Raw genomic sequence first — 20,390 nt, 5'->3', positions numbered from 1 at the left:
AAAATTGTCCTGTTATGTAAGTATTGGTTTTTGACAGGTAAAATGGAATTATTTTAGTACCTTCTTTATTGGATTGACAAGTAAATGAAATATGATGTATGACACACTTGGCATTTAATAAGTATAATTTTATTTTGATGATGATGGTAATTTTTATGAACAAAGACACTAAAGAACCCAATTCACCAAACTGAACCTAGCCCTGCTAACAATAATGTGAAGAAAAGTGGTTGAAATGGATCATCGTCATAGATATGGAAGTCACATAAAATGTTGACAAAAAGTTGCAGCAAATAATATTCTGGTTCGGGGCGCCTGGGTGGCGCAGTCATTAAGTGTCTGCCTTCGGCTCAGGGCGTGATCCCGGCGTTCTGGGATCGAGCCCCACGTCAGGCTCCTCCGCTGTGAGCCTGCTTCTTCCTCTCCCACTCCCCCTGCTTGTGTTCCCTCTCTCACTGGCTGTCTCTCTCTGTCTAATAAATGAATAAATAAATAAATCTTTAAAAAAATAATATTCTGGTTCAGGGCCAAATTCTCCAAGGAACGATGGAGAGTCTGAGAGTAAATAGATTACAATATTCTGACAAAATAGTTGCTTAAATGAGTGGTTTAAGTGAGACTTAAACATTAAATGCTTGATTTTGGCACTGGGGAACTAAGAAAATGCCAACTACCCACCCAGAATGTATGAAGTATGATAGGATAAACAATGATGGAAATGATGTAGCCTTAATTTTAAGAAACTTTCAGGTTGAGGGCTCAGGGATGTGTGGATGCTGAAAGAGGTAGGAGACCGCTGTCTGTGCTTTGCTGCTGAAGGCACCATTACTGAGCCAGTGCCCTGGAAATTTTGAAGGTGACCCTCCATATCCTACTGTCTCCTGACCACTAAATCTTCAGCTGGGGAACAATGAATAAGAAAGATGGAATACCACACAAGATAGAAATGGAGAGCTCTGGAGGAGCTTAGAGAAAACTGACATACTCTTCCAGATGCAATTAAACAAACAGGGCACTAAGAAATTGGTAAGTGAGAACAGTCTTTCCTAAGAAGAGGAGGCTGGGTAATTTAATTTCAGACTCTGAGACACAGAGAATTAAAGAATATGTCATCTGAGTAGTTGAGCGATAGCTTTCCCCAGAGGTAGATTTAGAGAGACAAGAGAGTCAGAAGAATAAATCTTCCTTCTTGTGGTTTTTGCTCTGTCCTAAGTGGTCTCGGCAATGGTGAAACTCTGTGACGGAAAGAACAGGGCATCAGGAAAATGTATCCCAAAGTGTGAAGAGGCTAAATAGACTAGTATACCCAGCGTCAAGACTCATGCAGAATATCATGTTATAATTGGGGTTTTAGCTAACACAAGTTAAAGAAGTATAAGAATTGGGGAAAGAAAAAAAACAAATTCTAGATTTTATCAAATGATTTTTATTTATTTATTTACTTATTTTCCTAGGCTTTATAAAGCATAGGAAAGTCAACAGAGTTCCAGAAAAGCAGCATACAAATCCATATATTTTTATAGTGTATTGTGTACTTGAAATTTGCTGAGAGAGTAGATCTTGGGTATTCTCACCACAAAAGAGAAAAAAAAATGGGAAAATGGTACAGGTGTGAAGTGATAGATATGTTGATTGGCTTGGTTTTGGTGAATATTTCATAATGTATACTTATACTGGGTCATTAGTTACACACATCCAATATAAATGATTTTTGATTGCCAATTATACTTCAAAAAAGCTGTGGGAAAGTCCATAATGTTTTATAGCAGCTATAATAAATGGAAAAATGAAATAGAAAATGATGTCATTTAAAATGCTAAACAATGAGTGCCTGGGTACCTCAAGTGTTTGCCTTCAGGTCAGGTCATGAACCCAGGGTCCTGGGATCTAGCCCTGTGTCAGGGCTCCCTGTTCAGCAGGGAGTCTGCTTCTCCCTCCCCCTCTCTTGCCCATTCTCTCTTTCACAAATAAATAAATAAAAACTTAAAAAAATAAAAAAATAAATTAAATAAAATGACTTGGTAAACAAAAAGGTATGTGTACCTGAAATAGATGTTCATTGCATATTGTTCATTGTAATAATACTGACTCCAAAACAACCCATAAATTCAGCATAATCCCAGTTAAATGCTAACCTATTTTATTGCTTGCCTACTGATATTTTTTTCAATTTTTTTATTGTGGTGAAATATATGTGCCATAACATTTATTATCTATAATATTTATTAAAATTACAATTCAATGAAATTAATAATATTTATAATGTTATATAACCATCAACACCAATTCCAAAATTTTTCATCACCCAAAACAGCAACTCTATACCTCTTTTTCTTTTTTGGGAGTTGGGGGGAAGAAATACAGTTTTATTAAAACAGAGGAACACTCAAATTTTTTTTCTTTCAATTTTTACTTAAATTCTAGTTAACATACATTGCAATATCGGTTTCAGGAGTAGAATTCAGTGATTCATCACTTACATATAACACCCAGTTCTCATCCCAAATGCCATCCTCAATACCCATCACCACCTAGCTCATCCCCCACCTACCTCCCTTGGTCAACCCTCAGTTTGTTCTCTATCATTCAGAGTCTCTTATAGTTTGTCTCCCCCTTCCTCCTTTCTTCTTCTTCTTTTTTTTTCCCTACCCACATGTTCATCTGTTTTGTTTCCTAAATTCCACATATAGGTGAAATCATACGCTATTTGTCTTTCTTTGATTGACAGATCAGATCGCTTTGGGAAACTATACCTCTTAACCAGTAACTCCTCACCCCCCTGGTAACCTCTAATCTACTATACATTTTTATGAATTTGCTTACTTGTATAAGTGGAATAATATAATATTTATATTTTGTGTCTGGCTTATTTCACTCAACATAATGTTTTCAGGGTTCAACCACCTTGTAGCATGTATCCATACTTCATTCCATTGTATGGATGAATAACGTCTCATTTGTATGTCTATACATTGTTTTATACCTTCATCTGTTGATGTACACTTTGGTTGTTTCCGCCAAATGGCTATTGTAAATAATGCTACAGGGAAAAATCCATGTACAAGTATTTGTTTGAATACCTGCTTTTAATTTGGGGGGGACATACTCAGGAGTGGAATTACTGCGTTATATGGAATTCTATGCCTAATTTTTTTAAGAACCTGCCAGACAGTTTTCCACAGAATTTGCACCATTTTACATCACCACCAGGAATTTATGATGGTTCCAATTTTCCCTATCTTTGCCACAATTTGTTAGTTTTTAATTTTAAAATTCTAGACATTTTAGTGAGTGTGAAGTAGTATCTCATTATGGTTTTAATTTTTAGTTCATGAGCCGTTGGTTATTTGCATATTGTCTTTAGCGAAATAATCACCCAAGTCCTCTGCCTATTTTTTTTCCTCTGCCTATTTTTAAATTGGGTTGTTTGTCTTGGTTTTGAATTGTTTGAGTTCTTTATATACTCTAGGTTTTAAACCCTTAGAGATATATCATTTGTAATATTTCTCCCGTTTTGTAGGTTATTATTTTATTTTTTGATAATGTCATCTAATAATGTCAAAAAGTTTAATGCTGATGAAATACAATTGAGCTATGGTTTTTTATTTTGCTGTTAATGTTTTGGTGTCACATTTGAGAATCTATTGTCCAATCCAAGGTCATGATAGTTTACCTCTATGTTTTTTCCTAAGAATTTTATGGTTTTAATGTGTATATATGCGCCATTGCTCTCTTTTTCTATATGCTGGGTTGTCCTGTTTATTTAAAAGAAGAAACATAGATGTTAGTAAGACAATTTTTAAAAATTCCTTGACCAGTTAAATATGAATTTATATATTATAAAAACAATAATTGCAGCAGTGTAAATATGACATAATAGACATTTAGATCCAAAAGCAGACTGCGGAGTCAAGATATAGATCAGTATTTATATACAAATTTAAACTAAAACATATATTCCCTCAAAATGATCAAGGGAGCACCAGATTATCTATTAATACATGTATTGAAAAAATGGTTTCTACATGTGTGAATAATTAAATGAAACCCTTAGTTACCCACGTCCCCAAATCAAATTCCAGATGGAGTTAAAGTTCTCTACACTCTCCTCGCTTTCTCTTGATTCTAGTAAAATCTCCATCACTATTCCTGTCTCTATGTCTACCACTGTCCAGATCACTTCCCATCTCCATGTGCAGTTCTATCTTTATCTATAACTCCATAATTGTTTCTACTTTTGAATTTGTGTATGGAATAGCTGTTTAAGATAAAAAATTTTGTCATAGAGAAAAATGTTTACTACATAAATATTACATACGACATGTATATTGTATAGGACAAAAATTAAGTCAAAAGACAATAGAAAGACAGACATATTAAAATGTAAACAAATGTTCTATATTTAAATAGTAATTAATGCTAAAATTAATTATTTGTTGTTTCTTTTTCTTCTTTGGCATCTATACACCCTTAGCATATGTTTCTTGGCAAGCCTGTCAGCGGGACTGGTTCTCTCCCCTTCTCCAGAATCTAGATGAAGTTTCCAAGGATAATTATTCTTCGATAATTGCTCCCTGAAGGATTCTGTCTCATCCTGCCTCCCATGCTGATCAGTTAAGTGCATATAAAGGACAGTAATAACTGTGCTTATGGCCTGGTTAGAAGGAAACAGCAAGAAAGGGTAGACATGGATTGATGTGCCTGCTGCCAGTTCACCTGGTAAGAAAATATCTCAAATTTAGGATCAGTTGAGTTATGTTTAATGCTATTGTGGTAACTGCCTTGCACCAGGTTGGGAAGGCTGTTCATAAAAATCTCAGCTCTGTATCACATTGGTAGCCTGAAATTGCTTACAGTGTGAGTATTTAACCTAGAGAAACTGGCAACTGGTACAGATCAGGGTATTTTACTCAGACAGTTGGTTTTTAAACATTTATTAGCATTCCACTGGTTATACCTAACCAAGAGCACCAGCCCAATATGAGAAAAAGACTTCACCTTCATGCAGCACCTCTATGCCAAGCCCTATCGTGAATTCCATCTCTGGTTCCTCACCTTCACACCCAAGGCTCTGCTACAGATGCGTAGAGTTAAGTGTTAATGAACTTATTCCCCAGTAAGGAACTCTTGCCATCATATTCAGCTTGTGAGATCCTGATGGCTTTGGACCCCAGGTTCCGACAGGAGACACTTACCCTTCTACAAAATACAGAAGCTTTCCCCATCATCCGTGGGTAGTAGGTGGAGAAAGAGTCAACTGATAAGTTAAAAAAAAGACATTGAAAAATACTAAAAACTGGGAGAAAGTAGCCCCGTTTTCTTTTTCTTTTTTTTTTTTTTAAAGATTTTATTTATTTATTCGACAGAGATAGAGACAGCCAGCGAGAGAGGGAACACAAGCAGGGGGAGTGGGAGAGGAAGAAGCAGGCTCATAGTGGAAGAGCCTGATGTGGGGCTCGATCCCAGAACGCCGGGATCACGCCCTGAGCCGAAGGCAGACACTTAACCGCTGTGCCACCCGTAGCCCCATTTTCTAATACTTAATTGTTCCTTTGATTTCCTGTGTTGAGTATTTACTGTCCCAAATATAATGACAAACAATTTACATACATTATCCTATTTAACTGTTATTCTGTTTATATCAAATACCTGGATCTCAGATACTTAAGTGGCTCTCCCAAGATCACAAGTCTATTAAGTGTTGGAACCATGAATTCTCTTTACTACTGTGTTATATTTCTTTTGCTACTTACATTCATTCCTGCACAAACTGCAGAAAATTACCAGATCCTTCTTCAGTCTTCAATTTCCATGGAAAGCTGTCATTTCCATGCTTATTATCACTGCCTTTCACTGCCATAAATGGCCCAGTGGAGATTTCTGTTCATGCCTTTTGTGTTTGGCATGTAGCCCATGGAGAAATAATCTTTACTCATATCTAAATAGATTTCTCTTCCGCACAGGATGGTTTCCATGTGTCCTTGTTTCAGAAATAAGTTTCCATCTCTTTGGTAAGGAAATGTTTTAAATAAGACTATTAAGAGCTTGAAATTTGATGTATAATAACTGACCAGAGATTTATATTCTCCAGTCCCCATGCACTTCCATGTATCGTCAAATGAAGTCTCACCATGACGTTTTCAATGGGTCCATTGCGTTCACACCTGCGACGTTCACTCTGGTTGGCATCCCAGGGCTAGAGACAGAGCACATCTGGGTATCCATCCCTTTCTGCCTGATGTACGCCATCATCTTCCTAGGAAATGGCATCATTCTTCATATCATCCGGATTGACCCTGCTTTGCACCAACCCATGTACTTCTTTTTGGCCATGCTAGCCTTTGTTGAACTTGGGGTCTCTGCTTCCACCATGCCCACTGTGCTAGGCATTTTCCTCTGTGGAATTTATGATATCAGTTTTGGTGGTTGTCTGCTCCAGATGTTTTCCATGCACTCCTTTACCATCATGGAGTCAGGTGTCCTTCTGGCTATGTCTGTAGACCGTTTTGTGGCCATCTACAGCCCACTGCACTACACAACCATCCTGACAATTCCCCGCATCATTGGAATGGGTGCCACCATTGCCTTTCGAAGTGTGGTGCTCATGTTCCCACTGCCCTTCCTCCTGAAGGGCCTACCTTTCTGTGGCCACAATACCCTCACACACTCTTACTGTCTCCATTCAGATCTAATCAAATTGCCCTGTGGAGACACCCGCCCCAATAGCATCCTGGGTCTGTTTGTCATTACCTCCACATTTGGGCTGGACTCATTGCTCATTGTGGTTTCTTATGTGTTGATTCTTCACACGGTACTGGGAATAGCTTCTGGGACTGGGCAGTGGAGGGCACTCAACACATGTGTGTCACACATGTGTGCTGTTCTTGTGTACTATGTGCCCATGATCAGCCTCTCCTTGCTGCATCGTTTTGGGCGGCACTTACCTCCACTCCTCCAGACTGTCCTGGCCAATGGCTACCTCTTCTTCCCACCTGTCGTCAACCCCATTGTCTATAGTATGAAAACCAAGGAAATTCGCAATAGCATTGCTCGAACACTGCCTAGAAAGAGGCGTGGGGTCTAATCCAGATAGATAATACCCTAAGAATGCGGGAATTTGGATCAGACCTTATTGCCTGGATATTAGTCCAACAAATGGGAAAAAATTCCATAATTTTTTATTGCTTTTGAGAAATCTGTGAGCTTTAATAGATGGAGAAAAGAAAAATAGCCTCACCCTTTCTCCCTGAAAATACAGAATGTCTTTACTTTGATGTAAGCTTATAGAAGGAGACACAGTCTCCAGACTTTACCCTGGTAAGGACACTGTTTGACTAGTCCTTAAATACTTGATTCATTTGTTTTTCCCTTTGGGAATAGGTAGAATGGGTCTTAGGCAGGTTTGTATTTCCAAGTATGTACAATGTAGTGGTACATAGTTGTGATACAATTTGTGAGGACACAAAGGAGTGTGTATAGTAGGGGAGTGTATAGAGTGTGGGAGATAGAAGAACAGCATAATGTTGCCCATTATAGAAGCTGGATGATGGGTAGATGGGGTTTCATTATAATGTTGGTTTTGTAGATGTTCAAAGCTTTTGTAATAAAAAAATTTAAAAACATCCTGGGCTGATATTAAGTATTCATTGAATGTGTGCCTGTGAAGCAGAGATAACTTTCAATTGGTACCTTACTAAGTGATTTACATACATTAAGATAATTTAATCCACAGAACAAATATATAAAGTAAAAAAATGTTTTTGACTTTAAGAAACCATTTTATTTTTAATTAACTAATGGCATGAAAAAAGAATGATTTGAAAATAGTGGGTTCAGTAGGAAAGAACTCAAAAAAATAAGCCTCCACTTTTTAAAATTTAAATTCAATTAGTCAACATATAATACATCATTAGTTTTTGATATAATGTTCAATGATACATTAGTTGCATATAACACCCAGTGCTCATCCTATCACATGCCTTCCTTAACTTTTGTAATAAATTTGGTTAACATGAATCACTCAGTAGTAGATGTCAGTAGACATGCTTGTGAGGAACAGGAAGTCAGGGAGGGAAGGAACAACTTGAAGTAAACGTCCTAGATGGGGTCTGCAAGATTCAACTTCTTTTTCCATGTGGTTTTGATTTTCCACAAACCAGAATGAATATCCTCATAAACAAGAGTTTTGACTAATTACCAGTCAGCCAAGTAATTAAGACAGGTCCCTGCCTTAGAAAAAGTGGTAAGTGTATAAGGCAATGGGTGGCATCATTTATACCATTTTTTTCTGTTATTACCCAATTCACTCGATTTATTGAGTTCTCTTCCATTTTTTATGTACCTATGTTTGAAAGTGCTCAATTCGGTGGAATCATGAAAATGGGTAAGGATATTTTTTACTGACCTAATTCTTAATTTTTCAAGGTAGTTCAGAAGCCATTTCATAACAATAATTAGTGCGGATCTCCATGGCAGTCCTGTGAATTCATTAGTATTGTTATTCTCATTATATAAATGAAGAAGTTGAAAGAATTTTTGTAACTTTACTGAAGCCACACAGTGATAAGGTGGTACTTGCAAGAACAAAGTCTATAATTTGATGGTGGATGATTAAATCAGCTATAATTAAGTCCAAATTATACCTATTTAACTCTTTCTTTAAAATTTTTTTTATTATGTTATGTTAGTCACCATACATCCTTAGTTTTTGATGTAGTGTTCCATGATTCATTGTTTGCGTATAACACCCAGTGCTCCATGCAATATGTGCCCTCCTTAATACCCATCACTGGCCTATCTTAATCCCCCACCCCCTCCCCTCTGAAGCCCTCAATTTTTTTCCCCCAGAGTTTGTAGTCTCTCGTGGTTCATTCCCCCTTCTCTTTACCCCCTTCATTCTTCCCTTCCTTCTCCTACCGATCTCCCTGCTATTTCTTATGTTCCATAAATGAGTGAAACCATATGATAATTGTCTTTCTCTGCTTGACTTATTTCACTTACAATAATCTCCTCCAGTCCCATCCATGTTGATGCAAACGTTGGGTGATCATTCTTTCTGATGGCTGAGTAATATTGCATTGTATATATGGACCACATCTTCTTTATCCATTTGTCTGTTGATGGACATCTCAGCTCCTTCCACAATTTAGCTATTTTAACTCTTAATATGTGTGGGACTTTTCTGTGATTTGACCTGTTTGAAATAAATTTCCTCATTTGTAAATAGGGAATAAAATAGAGTTTCAACTTGATGGTTTAAAAATGAAATACAATGATGTAAATAAAGCAATTGGCAAAGTTCCTGGTAGAATTTGCTCCATGAATACTTAGATTTTTATTAGTCATTACTCTCTCACAATATCTGAGAGAAATGTGTGAAACACCGTGCAAATTTCACACTGCCCAATAGTAGCTCTGTATCCTAATATTAAGTTCAAACGTATCATAATTAAAGCCTGAATTTATTTGACAGAAGCTCTATGTGGTGTACTATACTAAGTGATTTACATAGATGAAGATCATTTAATCCGTAGAACAGTTATATGAAGCCATTATCAGTATGTTCTACAGCATGCAGATATGGAAATGGAAACATAGAGAAGTCAAGTGTAATGCTCCAAATCTCAGCTAGCCTGTGGCAGAATCTGGATTCTAAACTAGACATCACAAAAAACTAAGCTTTCAACCAATCATATTATGAGTGGTGTATTATATCTTAAAATTCAAATATAACATTATTAATTATAATTAACTAATTATAGTCTGTAATGATGTCACCTAAATATTTCTTCAACAGGATCTTTATACAATGGGCTTCCCCTTAAACCAGTCTGGCTTCCAAGGGATTCTCTTCTTCTTCAATCCCTATAACCACCAGAAACATCACCCGTGATCCTATGGGTCAAACTTTCATTCTTACACTGATGATAGAGAAATGTTGAAAACAGCAACTCGATTTTATTGTAACATTTTATTACATGATATTCACTGTGAGTTTAGTTCTTGCAGGTGACAGACTTAATTCACTCTGAGGATCACACCAAGAATATGCCTCATCTCATGGTTGTACAAATCAGTTTAGGCTAATTTATGCTACAGTAACAAATAGCCCCCAAATCTCAAGGGACATAAAATTTCTCTCTCTCTCTTTACAATGTGGGTAGTGGGTGGAGGGTGAATTTATACACCATGTAAGTATGAGTAAGAGAAGTTGTTGGAGCCTCTTAACATTTCAATATGAAGCTCTTAGAATAGATGATTCACGTGAATGAAAAAAAGACGGTGAGCGCACACCGGAATGCTAATGCTTTCATCTGTGACACATCGTCTGCGCTCATAGTCACTGATGCAGAGGCAGTTAAAAAGCCACAAATTTACAGATGAGCAGAGAAAAGAAGAAAACCGAGAAATACTGGTAAACAGCACGAGTGTGTGAGTGCAAACAGGCCATCACGGTCTGACAGGAAAGAGGAAATAACTGTCAGAAATCCCCTGAGCTTGTTTGCAGCATAAGAGCCTGTCAGTGGCACAGAGGGGACATGATGCCAAAATTATGTTTATCATCCCGATCTGAAAAGCCAGGAGAACAACAGCAACACAAAAACCTAAAATACTAACAGGCCCAGAAACATCACAAAAATGGAACAGACTGGATATAAAATGATAGAGACTAGTGAGGACTGAAGCAGAATGAACAGGCATTTCCCTTCATGAAGAAGGCAGATACGCTTCAGTTCCAGACAGCTGTTATCTTTTAGGAATAAAAGTCCAATGTTAACACATTTTTGAAAAGAAACCACACGTCCAAAATTTTAGGCTGCTATGAAAAATACTGTATGATGATTTGGATAGAAATCCTGCACACGCTAGCTTGTTTATGGCTCTTGGGTAAGTACCAGGAGTAGGAATGTTGGGTCTTCTGCTATGTGTAAGGATAACTTTATGGACTATGAGAAACAAACTGAGGGCTTCAGAGAGAAGGGGGGTGGGGGAATGGGATAGGCCGGTGATGGGTAGTAAGGAGGGCATGTATTGCATGGTGCACTGGGTGTTATACACAACTAATGAATCATCGAACTTTACATCAGAAACCAGGGATGTACTGTATGGTGACTAACATAATATAATAAAAAAACATTAGAACAAAACAAAACAAAACAAAAACAAAAAATAAATTTCAAACCACTTTCTAAGTGGCTCTACAATTTTACATTCCCATCCGCAGTATGTGAGAGTTCCAGATGTTCCACATTATCACCAGTACTTGGCAAAATTGGTCTTCAATTTCCTCTGTTGTAGCTGATTTGTAGATACATCTCACTGTGATTTTTTAAAAAGATTTTACTATTTGTTTGAGAGAGAGAGGGAGACAAGGAGCACAAGCACTGAGGAGGGGCAGAGGGAGAAGCAGACTCCCTGCTGAGGAGGGAGCCCTATGGATGTGGGGCTCCATCCCAGGACCCCGGGATCATGACCTGAACCAAAGGCAGACCCTTAACCGACTGAGCCACCCAGCTGCCCCACCTCATTGTGATTTTCATTAGCATTCTCTAATGAATGAACATGCTGACCCTTTTCATGAGCTTATGACCCATTCGTTATCTTTCTGTGTGTGTATGCACAGTAACTTCAAATCCAGTGGGCATGGCTTAATAAATATTCCTAAATATATCGAAATAGACTAAATATTTCTGGCTCCACAAAGGAAGTTAAAGTCTGTTTGTCTCTAGATTTTTCATTTTGAGATGACAAGCCTGTCTTAACAATATGCTCTCTGTTGTGCCACCGATATCATGGGATAATGAGAAAATGGATTTAAAGAGTTAACAAAGAAAAATTTTAGAAAAAAATAGAATTTGTTTTTTTATTGAAAATGTTTTTTTTTAATCTATCCTAGGTACAAGTAATTGATTAGATAATTGTTTTACAAGTATTTTCTCCAGTCCACGGCTTGTTTTAATCTTCTTAATAGCATCTTTGAAAGAACAATGTATTTTTAAATTGTGTGGAACCAGAAAAGGCCCCGAATTGCTAAGGAATCGTTGAAAAGGAAAAACAAAGCTGGGGGCATCATGTTTCCAGATTTCAAGCTGTACTACAAAGCTGTGATCACAAAGACAGCATGGTACTGGCACAAAAACAGACACGTAGACCAATGGAACAGAACAGAGAACCCAGAAATGGACCCTTGGCTCTTTGGGCAACTAATCTTTGATAAAGCAGGAAAAAACTTAAGGTGGAAAAAAGACAGTCTCTTCAATAAATGGTGCTGGGAAAATTGGAGAGCTACATGCAAAAGAAAGAAACTTGAGCACTCTCTCACACCATACACAAAGATAAACTTCAAATGGATGAAACACCTCTATGTGAGAGAGGAATCCATCAAAATCCTAAAGGAGAACATAGGCCGCAACCTCTATGACAGCCACAGCAACTTTTTTCATGACACTTCTCCAAAGGCAAGAGAAACAAAAGAAAGAATGAACCTGTGGGACTTCATCAAAATAAAAAGCTTCTGCACAGCCAAGGAAACAGTCAAAAAAACTAAGAGGCAGCCCACGGAATGGGAGAAGATATTTGCAAATGACACTACAGATAAAAGACTGGTATCCAAGATCTACAAAAACTTCTCAAACTCAATACACAAGAAACAAATAAACAAATCAAGAAATGGGCAGAAGATATGAACAGACACTTTTCCAATGAAGACATACAAATGGCTAACAGACACAAGAAAAAATGTTCAAAATCATTAGCCACAGGGAAATTCAAATGAAAACCACACTAAGATACCACCTTACACCAGTTAGAATGGCAAAAATGGACAAGGCAGGAAACAACAATTGTTGGAGAGGATGTGGAGAAAGGGGATCCCTCTTACACTGTTGGTGGGAATGCAGTTGGTACAGCCACTCTGGAAAACAGTGTGGAGGTCCCTTAAAAAGTTAAAAATTGAGCTACCCTATGATCCAGCAATTGCACTACTGGGTGTTTACCCCAAAGATACAGACGTAGTGAAGAGAAGGGCCATATGCACCCCAATGTTCATAGCAGCATTGTCCACAATAGCTAAATCGTGGAAGGAGCCGAGATGCCCTTCAACAGATGACTGGATTAAGAAAATGTGGTCCATATATACAATGGAATATTACCCAGTCATCAAAAAGAACGATTTCTCAACATTTGCTGCAACACGGACGGGACTGGAAGAGATAATGCTAAGCAAAATAAGTCAAGCAGATAAAGAAAATTATCATATGGTTTCACTCATTTATGGAACATAAAAAGTAGGAAGATCAGTAGGAGAAGAAAGGGAAGAAGAAAGGGGGGGTAAACACAAGGGGGAATGAACCATGAGAGACTATGGACTCTGGGAAACAAACTGAGGGCTTCAGAGGAGAGGGGGGTCAGGGAATGGGAGAGGCTGGTGATGGGTATTAAGGAGGGCACGTATTGCACGGTGCACTGGGTGTTATACGCAAGTAATGAATCATGGAAATTTACATCAAAAACTAGGATGTACTGTATGGTGACTAACATAATATAATTAAAAAAATAAATTGTAGTGAAGTCTAATGTATCATTTTCTTTCCTTAGTTTATGCTTTTTGGTCTGTTCTAAGAAATATTTGCCTAATTACGAGGTCACAAAATTGTTCTGGTTTCTTCTAGCAATTTTATAATTTTAGATATTTTGTTTAGGTTTATAATCCATTTCAAGTTAATTGTTGTATAGAAAAAAAAGGTTGATTTTTTTATATCAATATCCAGTTGTTTCAGCATTATTTGTAGAGGAGACTATTCTTTCTCTGTTGAATGATCTAGATATTGTTTTTGAGAGTCAATTGACCTACATAGACATTAATTTCTTGACTCTCTATTTCATATGATTTATCAGTGATATTGGCAATATGAACTACTTAATGACTAGATTATTAAAAAAAAAAAGATGGACAGGAAATAGATGTAATTGATTTTACTCTGCTAAAACCTGGATTGCCACATTGGTGTATGCTTCATAATGAATACATATCAATATTTTTTTGAGAAAGATTTTGAATGATGATCCTTTAAAGATGATTCATTAGCCTACTCCCCCCCAAGAAACCCATGAAATACAAATAAAAAGGAAAACAAATAGGTATTGATCTGTTTGTGAAGATACTTCCAGGTATTGCGATCAAGTGGAAAAAAGTTGTTTCTCTTTCTACAGGCAAAAGAAATGATCAGGACAGTCTTTCAAAGTATGTTTAACACGAACTGAAATTTGGATGACATGACAAACCAGGAACAGCATCAGGATATGTGCTGAAAATATTGTTATAAGAGTTGGCATAACAAAATTGATACCTCAGTTATTAAGAGAGATTTGGTTACCAGCAATAATGCATAGTTTGAGAGTGAAAGGGACCCAGGATAGAATATTGGGGGGGGGGCACCAAAATTAAAAAAAAAAATAAGTAGAAGAGAAGAAGAGGAGGAAAACAAAATGATAAACCAGTCTAAATTATTCTTTGGTGTCTCAAGACTGAACTAATGATTAACATATGCCAGTCTGACCTCTGAATCAATTCCATTCGACATGAATCAGTACCATTGTGTCTGTCTCCTCCACAGATGAAATTCTGGAAAAAGCATTTAAGATTCCTCACCCTTTCATCTCTATCTCTTCTTCTCCCTGAAATCCATTGTGAATGCCATCTCCATCCTACTGAAAGGATTCTTCCTAAATTCGCCAGCATCTCAACATTACCTCAAGTACATCTTAAGTTAGCAACATACAAGAAAGTCTAGAAACCAGGTGAATCATGTCAATGAGAAAGGTACTATGTACATAAGTATTTCTTTGATTTCATCATTTGTTCTAATGATAAAAGATGCATTGATTCTTCTTCCCACATTTCTAAAAAATTGAAAGTATATATTGTATCTTCTTTTTACTTGCATCAAGAGCAGATAACATGATTCCTCCACATCTATGAGACACAAAACACCTGCATTCTGAGGGAAGAGTGGAAGAAGAGAGGAAGAAAGGTATAAAAGGGAGGGATAGAGAGAAATTTCATCAAATGGGCAACAACCGGCTCAGAGCTCAGTACAGAAGGATTTAGAAATGTCCATCCTAGCTGGTCATTCTGAGAATATTACTGAATTTACAAACATAGCTTCAATATAATAAAAATCTGATGAATGAGACTGCAGGAGAATGAGAGTTAAATGTGTGGTAAAGAGCCAGTGTGGATACAGATTTTCTTTTTTTCCAGAAGTGTCTCAGTGAAAGAAGGGTCATAAGGATATTTATAGAGTTCATGGCAAAGGAACATGGCCACATCTAAGTGTCCTTTAGATGTTTTTCCATATATTACTGATGAGAGTGTAAAATGGTATAATCACTTTGTTTGTTTTTTGATTTTTTAGATTTCTATTTTTATATTATATTTTATTTTATATTTTTTCCATTTTTAAAAATTTAAATTCAATTAACATATGATGTATTGTTGGTTTCAGAGGTAGAGGTCAGTGATTCATCAGTCTTATATAATACCCTGTGCTCATTACATCATGTTCCCTCCTTAACGTCTGTCATTCAATTACCCCATCTCCCAACTCCCCTCCAGCAACCTTCGGTTTGTTTCCGATTATTAAGTGTTCCTGATGGTTTGTTTCCCTTTCTGATTTCACCTTGTTTTATTTTTCCCTCTTTTCCCCTATGAGCCTCTGTTTTGTTTCTTAAATTCCAAATACCAGTGAGATCATATAATTGTCTGTCTCTGATTGAGTTATCTTGCTTACGTAATACCTTCTATTTCCATACATGTCATTGCAAATGGCAAGATTTCATTTTTTGATATTTGAGTAGTATTCAATTGTGTGTGTGTGTGTGTGTGTGTGTGTGTGTGTGTGTGTGTATACAATCAATGGGCTCTTTCCATACTTTGACTGTTGTGGATATTGTTGCTATAAGCACTGGGGTGCAGGTGCCCCTTCCATTTACTATATTTGTATCTTTGGGGTACATACCCAGTACTGCAATTCCTGGGCTGTAGGGTACCTTTATTTTCAACTTTTTGAGAAACCTCCACACTGTTTTCCAGAGTGGCTATACTAGCTTGCATTCCCACCAACAGTGTCAGAAGGTTTCCCTTTCTCTGCATCCTCGCCAGCATCTGTTGTTTTCAGATTTGTTAAATTTAGCCATTCTAATTGGTGTGTGGTGGTATCTCACTGTGGTTTTGATTTGTATTTCCCCGATGCCGAGTAACACTGAGCAAAATTTATTTCATGTGTCTGTTCACCATTTGTATGTCTTCTTTGGAGAAAGGACTCCTCATGCCTTCTGCCCATTTCTTGATTGGATTATTTGCTCTTTGGGTGTTGAGTTTGATAAATTATATATTTTGGATACTAGTCCTTTATGTGATATGTCATCTGCAAATAGATGTTTTTCCAAATGAGGACAGCAGAAAAGGGACTGAACTCACAAAAATACAACTGGTGTATATTCATTGCTCTACATTTATCCTGTGGGGAAAGAGAAAAGAGAAGAGCAATGAAATTCTGCAAGTTAGAGAAATCATTTCAGAGACATGAGCTGTGGATGGACCCAAAACAGTATCATTCTGAGCAGCTGTGCCCCTCCGGGACCGGGCTAGTGGTGAGGAAATCTCTCAGTTCATATTCAGAACTCCTCCTTCTCCATATTCACTGGGGAACATTTTAATTGGTAGTCAGCAGCTTTGCTCTACAGTCAAGCTCAATAAATGTATGCTGCTGCCCCAGCACGACACAGACCTTGCTGTGAGTTTTGTTGGAGGGTGAACCCATGAACGTGATCTCAGACAGACGTTTACAGGATAGGGTAAAATTTTTTTCAGGGACAGAAGACAAGCAGGAAAGGTTCTCCCAGAGATGTCCACATATTGGAAATGGCCCCAGCAGCAAATGGATCAGAGATCATGACACTATGAGGGCTGTTAGTGAGGGTGCGGACAGAAAGAAGAGGCACTGCCCAGCACATGATACCAGGGAATGAGACCAGAATCTCAGGAGGAAGAAAGATGGGTGAGAGGTAAGCAATGAGGGATAGTGCTATGAAGACTGAGGATGCTTCCCTACTGGCTGTTGCAATGATAAGCACTCCCTCCCACCCGCCCTGTACTCACTTATGTCCTCTCCCACCTGCCTTCCCACCATCTGTACCTGTCAGGTAATGCTCCCCTGGCAGCTGCTTTCTGTTGAGTAAGTCAGTCAATGGGATTGTTACTAAAGGATTCCTATTCTAATTCTGATTAACTATGAGAAAGGAAAAAGTCAAGCCTCTGAGAAACAATCTGTGGCCTATGGATTTGTAGAATGAAGCACCGGAGAGCAAAGCTGTGGAAACCCAGGACTTAGCTGACTGACTGACTAGTCTATCCTAAATGCATGCTGGCGGAATACAGCCTTTCTTCACAAATGATCCCTGTGACTATGATGCTTCCCTAGAGTTTTAGCTGCAGAAACCACAGCTGTTCTTGAACTACTGGCATATTTGGTGACAGTCAGTACATGGTTAGGTCACCGTGAGCTTGCTGACATAAAGCAACAGTTTTGGAGAGTCTAGGAAGGAACGACATAACTGAACCCCGTTTTCTATAAGATAGCAACTATTTTTCTATTGTACAACTGGAAAATTTCATAATTCTAGATATGCAATTTTTTAAGCAGTGGTCTTTATTAGAGAAGAGCTCTCATATGGGGATTATGAGATTTTAGAAAATTCAGTCATCAGTGAATTGTGGTGGTCAAATGATTACTTGCTCTACAGTCCTCTCCTGAATCATTTCTGGTTTCCCAAGTTCTGCCCTCTGTCTTCCATTTCTACTTTTAGATTGGATTCCATTTAAAGAGTCTATGTTTTCACCCCTTTATTTTCTATTGATTTTTGATGCTTGACCTCCAAAATGATCAAAGCATTCAAATGATGTGTATATTCTTAAACATCAACAAACCTAAATTTGCCAATTTTTTGCTAATGGTAAATATAAACACTTTAAACCCTAGAAACTAACCTCTATTTTGGCTAAGTTACCTATTCACCTATGTCCTGTAATCACCAAGAATGTCTCCTCTTGCCTCTACATTTTTGCTCTGGATTTCCTTGCCTCCTAGATATTTCTTGCCTCTGGTTATTCTGAAACGTGTATTACAGCATTTCTGCTATTTTAACATGAACCTCATTTTATGTAATTCCATGTTACTAATAAACACAAAAATAAAGCACAGTTTTACTAATAAGGTAAAATATAGCATGGAACTTTGATCCAGATTGTGAAAATTACATGGATTTGCGTCATCTTTTCTCAAGCTCTACCTTACATTCTTTTGAAAGAACATCCATTCTTATGTAGATATGTAATATATAGATGAAGATATCTAAATATATTATATTCTTGGGTGGAGCTGTGTCTACGATTCTTCTCTTTCATAAGAAGCTTTTGATACCAGTATATAGGTTAGAGTCTGATTACTTGCTTATCTAAACTGTTCCTGACTCAGGGACAGTGAGGAAAAAAAAATGAGCACTAAGGATTAGCTGCAATTTGGGATAGGGAGAGATTGATGAAAATCTGATTAATGTATAATTTCCAAACAAGATAAATAAGTATTTATTTTGTCTGCAGGTCCAGAAGGACATAACAGAAAATTCAGCAGTTGATTCCCTTACTCAGATGATCTGGTGGTTCTAATGCATTTGGCCTGCCAGGCACATAACCTCTTATTATGAACCAGTGCTTGGGGATGCCCTCCCTCAATATACTGATGTGCATCAATGGGTCCGTCTTTTTCCATCAGTAACATACATGAGATGGATGATATGATCTTAGACTTTGGCCAGAATCAGAGAGACTCACTACGATGACTCTGGATTAAAAAAAAAAAAAATGAGTAGAGGAGAAGAGTACCACTGACTGAGATACTTCTTTCATTCACTTCTGGAGACCCAAAGACATTATGTCCATCTCCAACATGACAGTCTTCATGCCTTCTGTGTTGACACTAATAGGGATCCCAGGCCTAGAGTCTGTGCAGTGCTGGATCGGGATTCCATTCTGTGCCATGTATCTCTTTGCTTTGTTTGGAAATTCCATGCTTCTGATCATCATCGTTTCAGAGCGCAGCCTCCATGAGCCCATGTACATTTTCCTAGGCATGCTAGGAGTCACAGATATTGTACTTGGCACAAGCATTGTTCCCAAGATGCTTGGCATCTTCTGGTTTCATGTACCGGAGATTTATTTTGAGTCTTGCTTGCTTCAAATGGGGTTCATCCACACGTTTGAGTGCATAGAGTCAGGTATCCTCCTGGCCATGGCTCTGGACCGTTATGTGGCCATCTGTTATCCCCTCAGATATACTGCTATCCTCACCCACCAGCTGGTGACCCAAATAGGGGCTGTGGTAACACTCAGGGCTGCCATTCTGGTAGCCCCATCTTTAATACTAATAAAGTGCCGGTTGCAATTTTACCATACAACCATCATCTCCCACTCCTACTGTGAGCATATGGCCATAGTGAAACTGGCTGCAGAAAATGTGCAGGTTAACAAAATCTATGGCTTGTTTGTGGCATTTGCTGTTGCAGGATTTGACCTGATATTCATCACTTTGTCCTACATACAGATATTTATCACAGTTTTTCGTTTGCCCCAGAAGGAGGCTCGGTGGAAGGCATTCAATACCTGCATCGCCCACATCTGTGTCTTCCTCCAGCTCTACTTCCTCGCCTTCTTCTCCTTCTTCACACATAGGTTTGGTGCTCATGTTCCCCCTTATATTCATATCCTCTTTTCTAGCCTCTACTTGCTGGTCCCCCCATTTCTCAATCCACTTGTCTATGGTGCCAAGACCAAGCAGATTCGCATCAATGTTGTAAAGATGTTGTGTTCCTAAAATCCACTGTGATTAACACCTGTAGCCTTCCCCTCTATGCAATAGTAGCAATCTCTCAAAACTTAATAAAACAGCAAAAATGTGTGCTAATTGTGATGCTCGAGTTTTCTATTTAATTCTTTCATGAAATTTGTCTGCCTTGTAGATGGCTTTCTCATCACAGCCCGTGATACCTATTGGTCATGGGATTTAGATCCTAGTGGGTAGTGAGGATGAGCAATGAGGAAAGAGCAAACTAGTGAACATATATCATTTCCTTTTTTTAAGTTTTTAGTTCTTGATTGAACTTTGTTCTCTAAATATCCTCTCCAGAAGGATTAACAAATATGTATCTCTGAATGAATTTAAATGCACTCATGTCTCATTGTTTTTGATTGTCCAGGTCAGTGAAGAAAATCATTGATACTGTTTGTTTCTGGATCATCCCAATTATCTTTAAAACAAATGAAAGGAAGTTTT

General features: G+C 37.8%; 2 protein-coding genes across 2 annotated transcripts; both read left to right on the top strand.

Moving 5' to 3' along the window:
• The first annotated feature begins 6,118 nt into the window (after window positions 1–6,118).
• Window positions 6,119–7,084, top strand: LOC103680121 (olfactory receptor 51I2-like). The gene has a single exon (XM_008709657.1). The coding sequence runs from the start codon at window positions 6,119–6,121 to the stop codon at window positions 7,082–7,084; it is 966 nt and encodes a 321-aa protein (XP_008707879.1).
• An 11,834-nt stretch (window positions 7,085–18,918) lies between these two features.
• Window positions 18,919–19,931, top strand: LOC103680077 (olfactory receptor 52A1-like). The gene has a single exon (XM_008709617.2). It carries the CDS (start codon window positions 18,993–18,995, stop codon window positions 19,929–19,931), a length of 939 nt encoding a protein of 312 aa, XP_008707839.2. The 5' UTR covers window positions 18,919–18,992.
• The last annotated feature ends 459 nt before the right edge of the window (window positions 19,932–20,390 follow it).

Source organism: Ursus maritimus, unplaced genomic scaffold, assembly GCF_017311325.1.
Source record: "Ursus maritimus isolate PB19 unplaced genomic scaffold, ASM1731132v1 scaffold_16, whole genome shotgun sequence".
NCBI lineage: Eukaryota > Metazoa > Chordata > Mammalia > Carnivora > Ursidae > Ursus > Ursus maritimus.
This window is presented reverse-complemented; position numbering and strand designations above follow the sequence as displayed.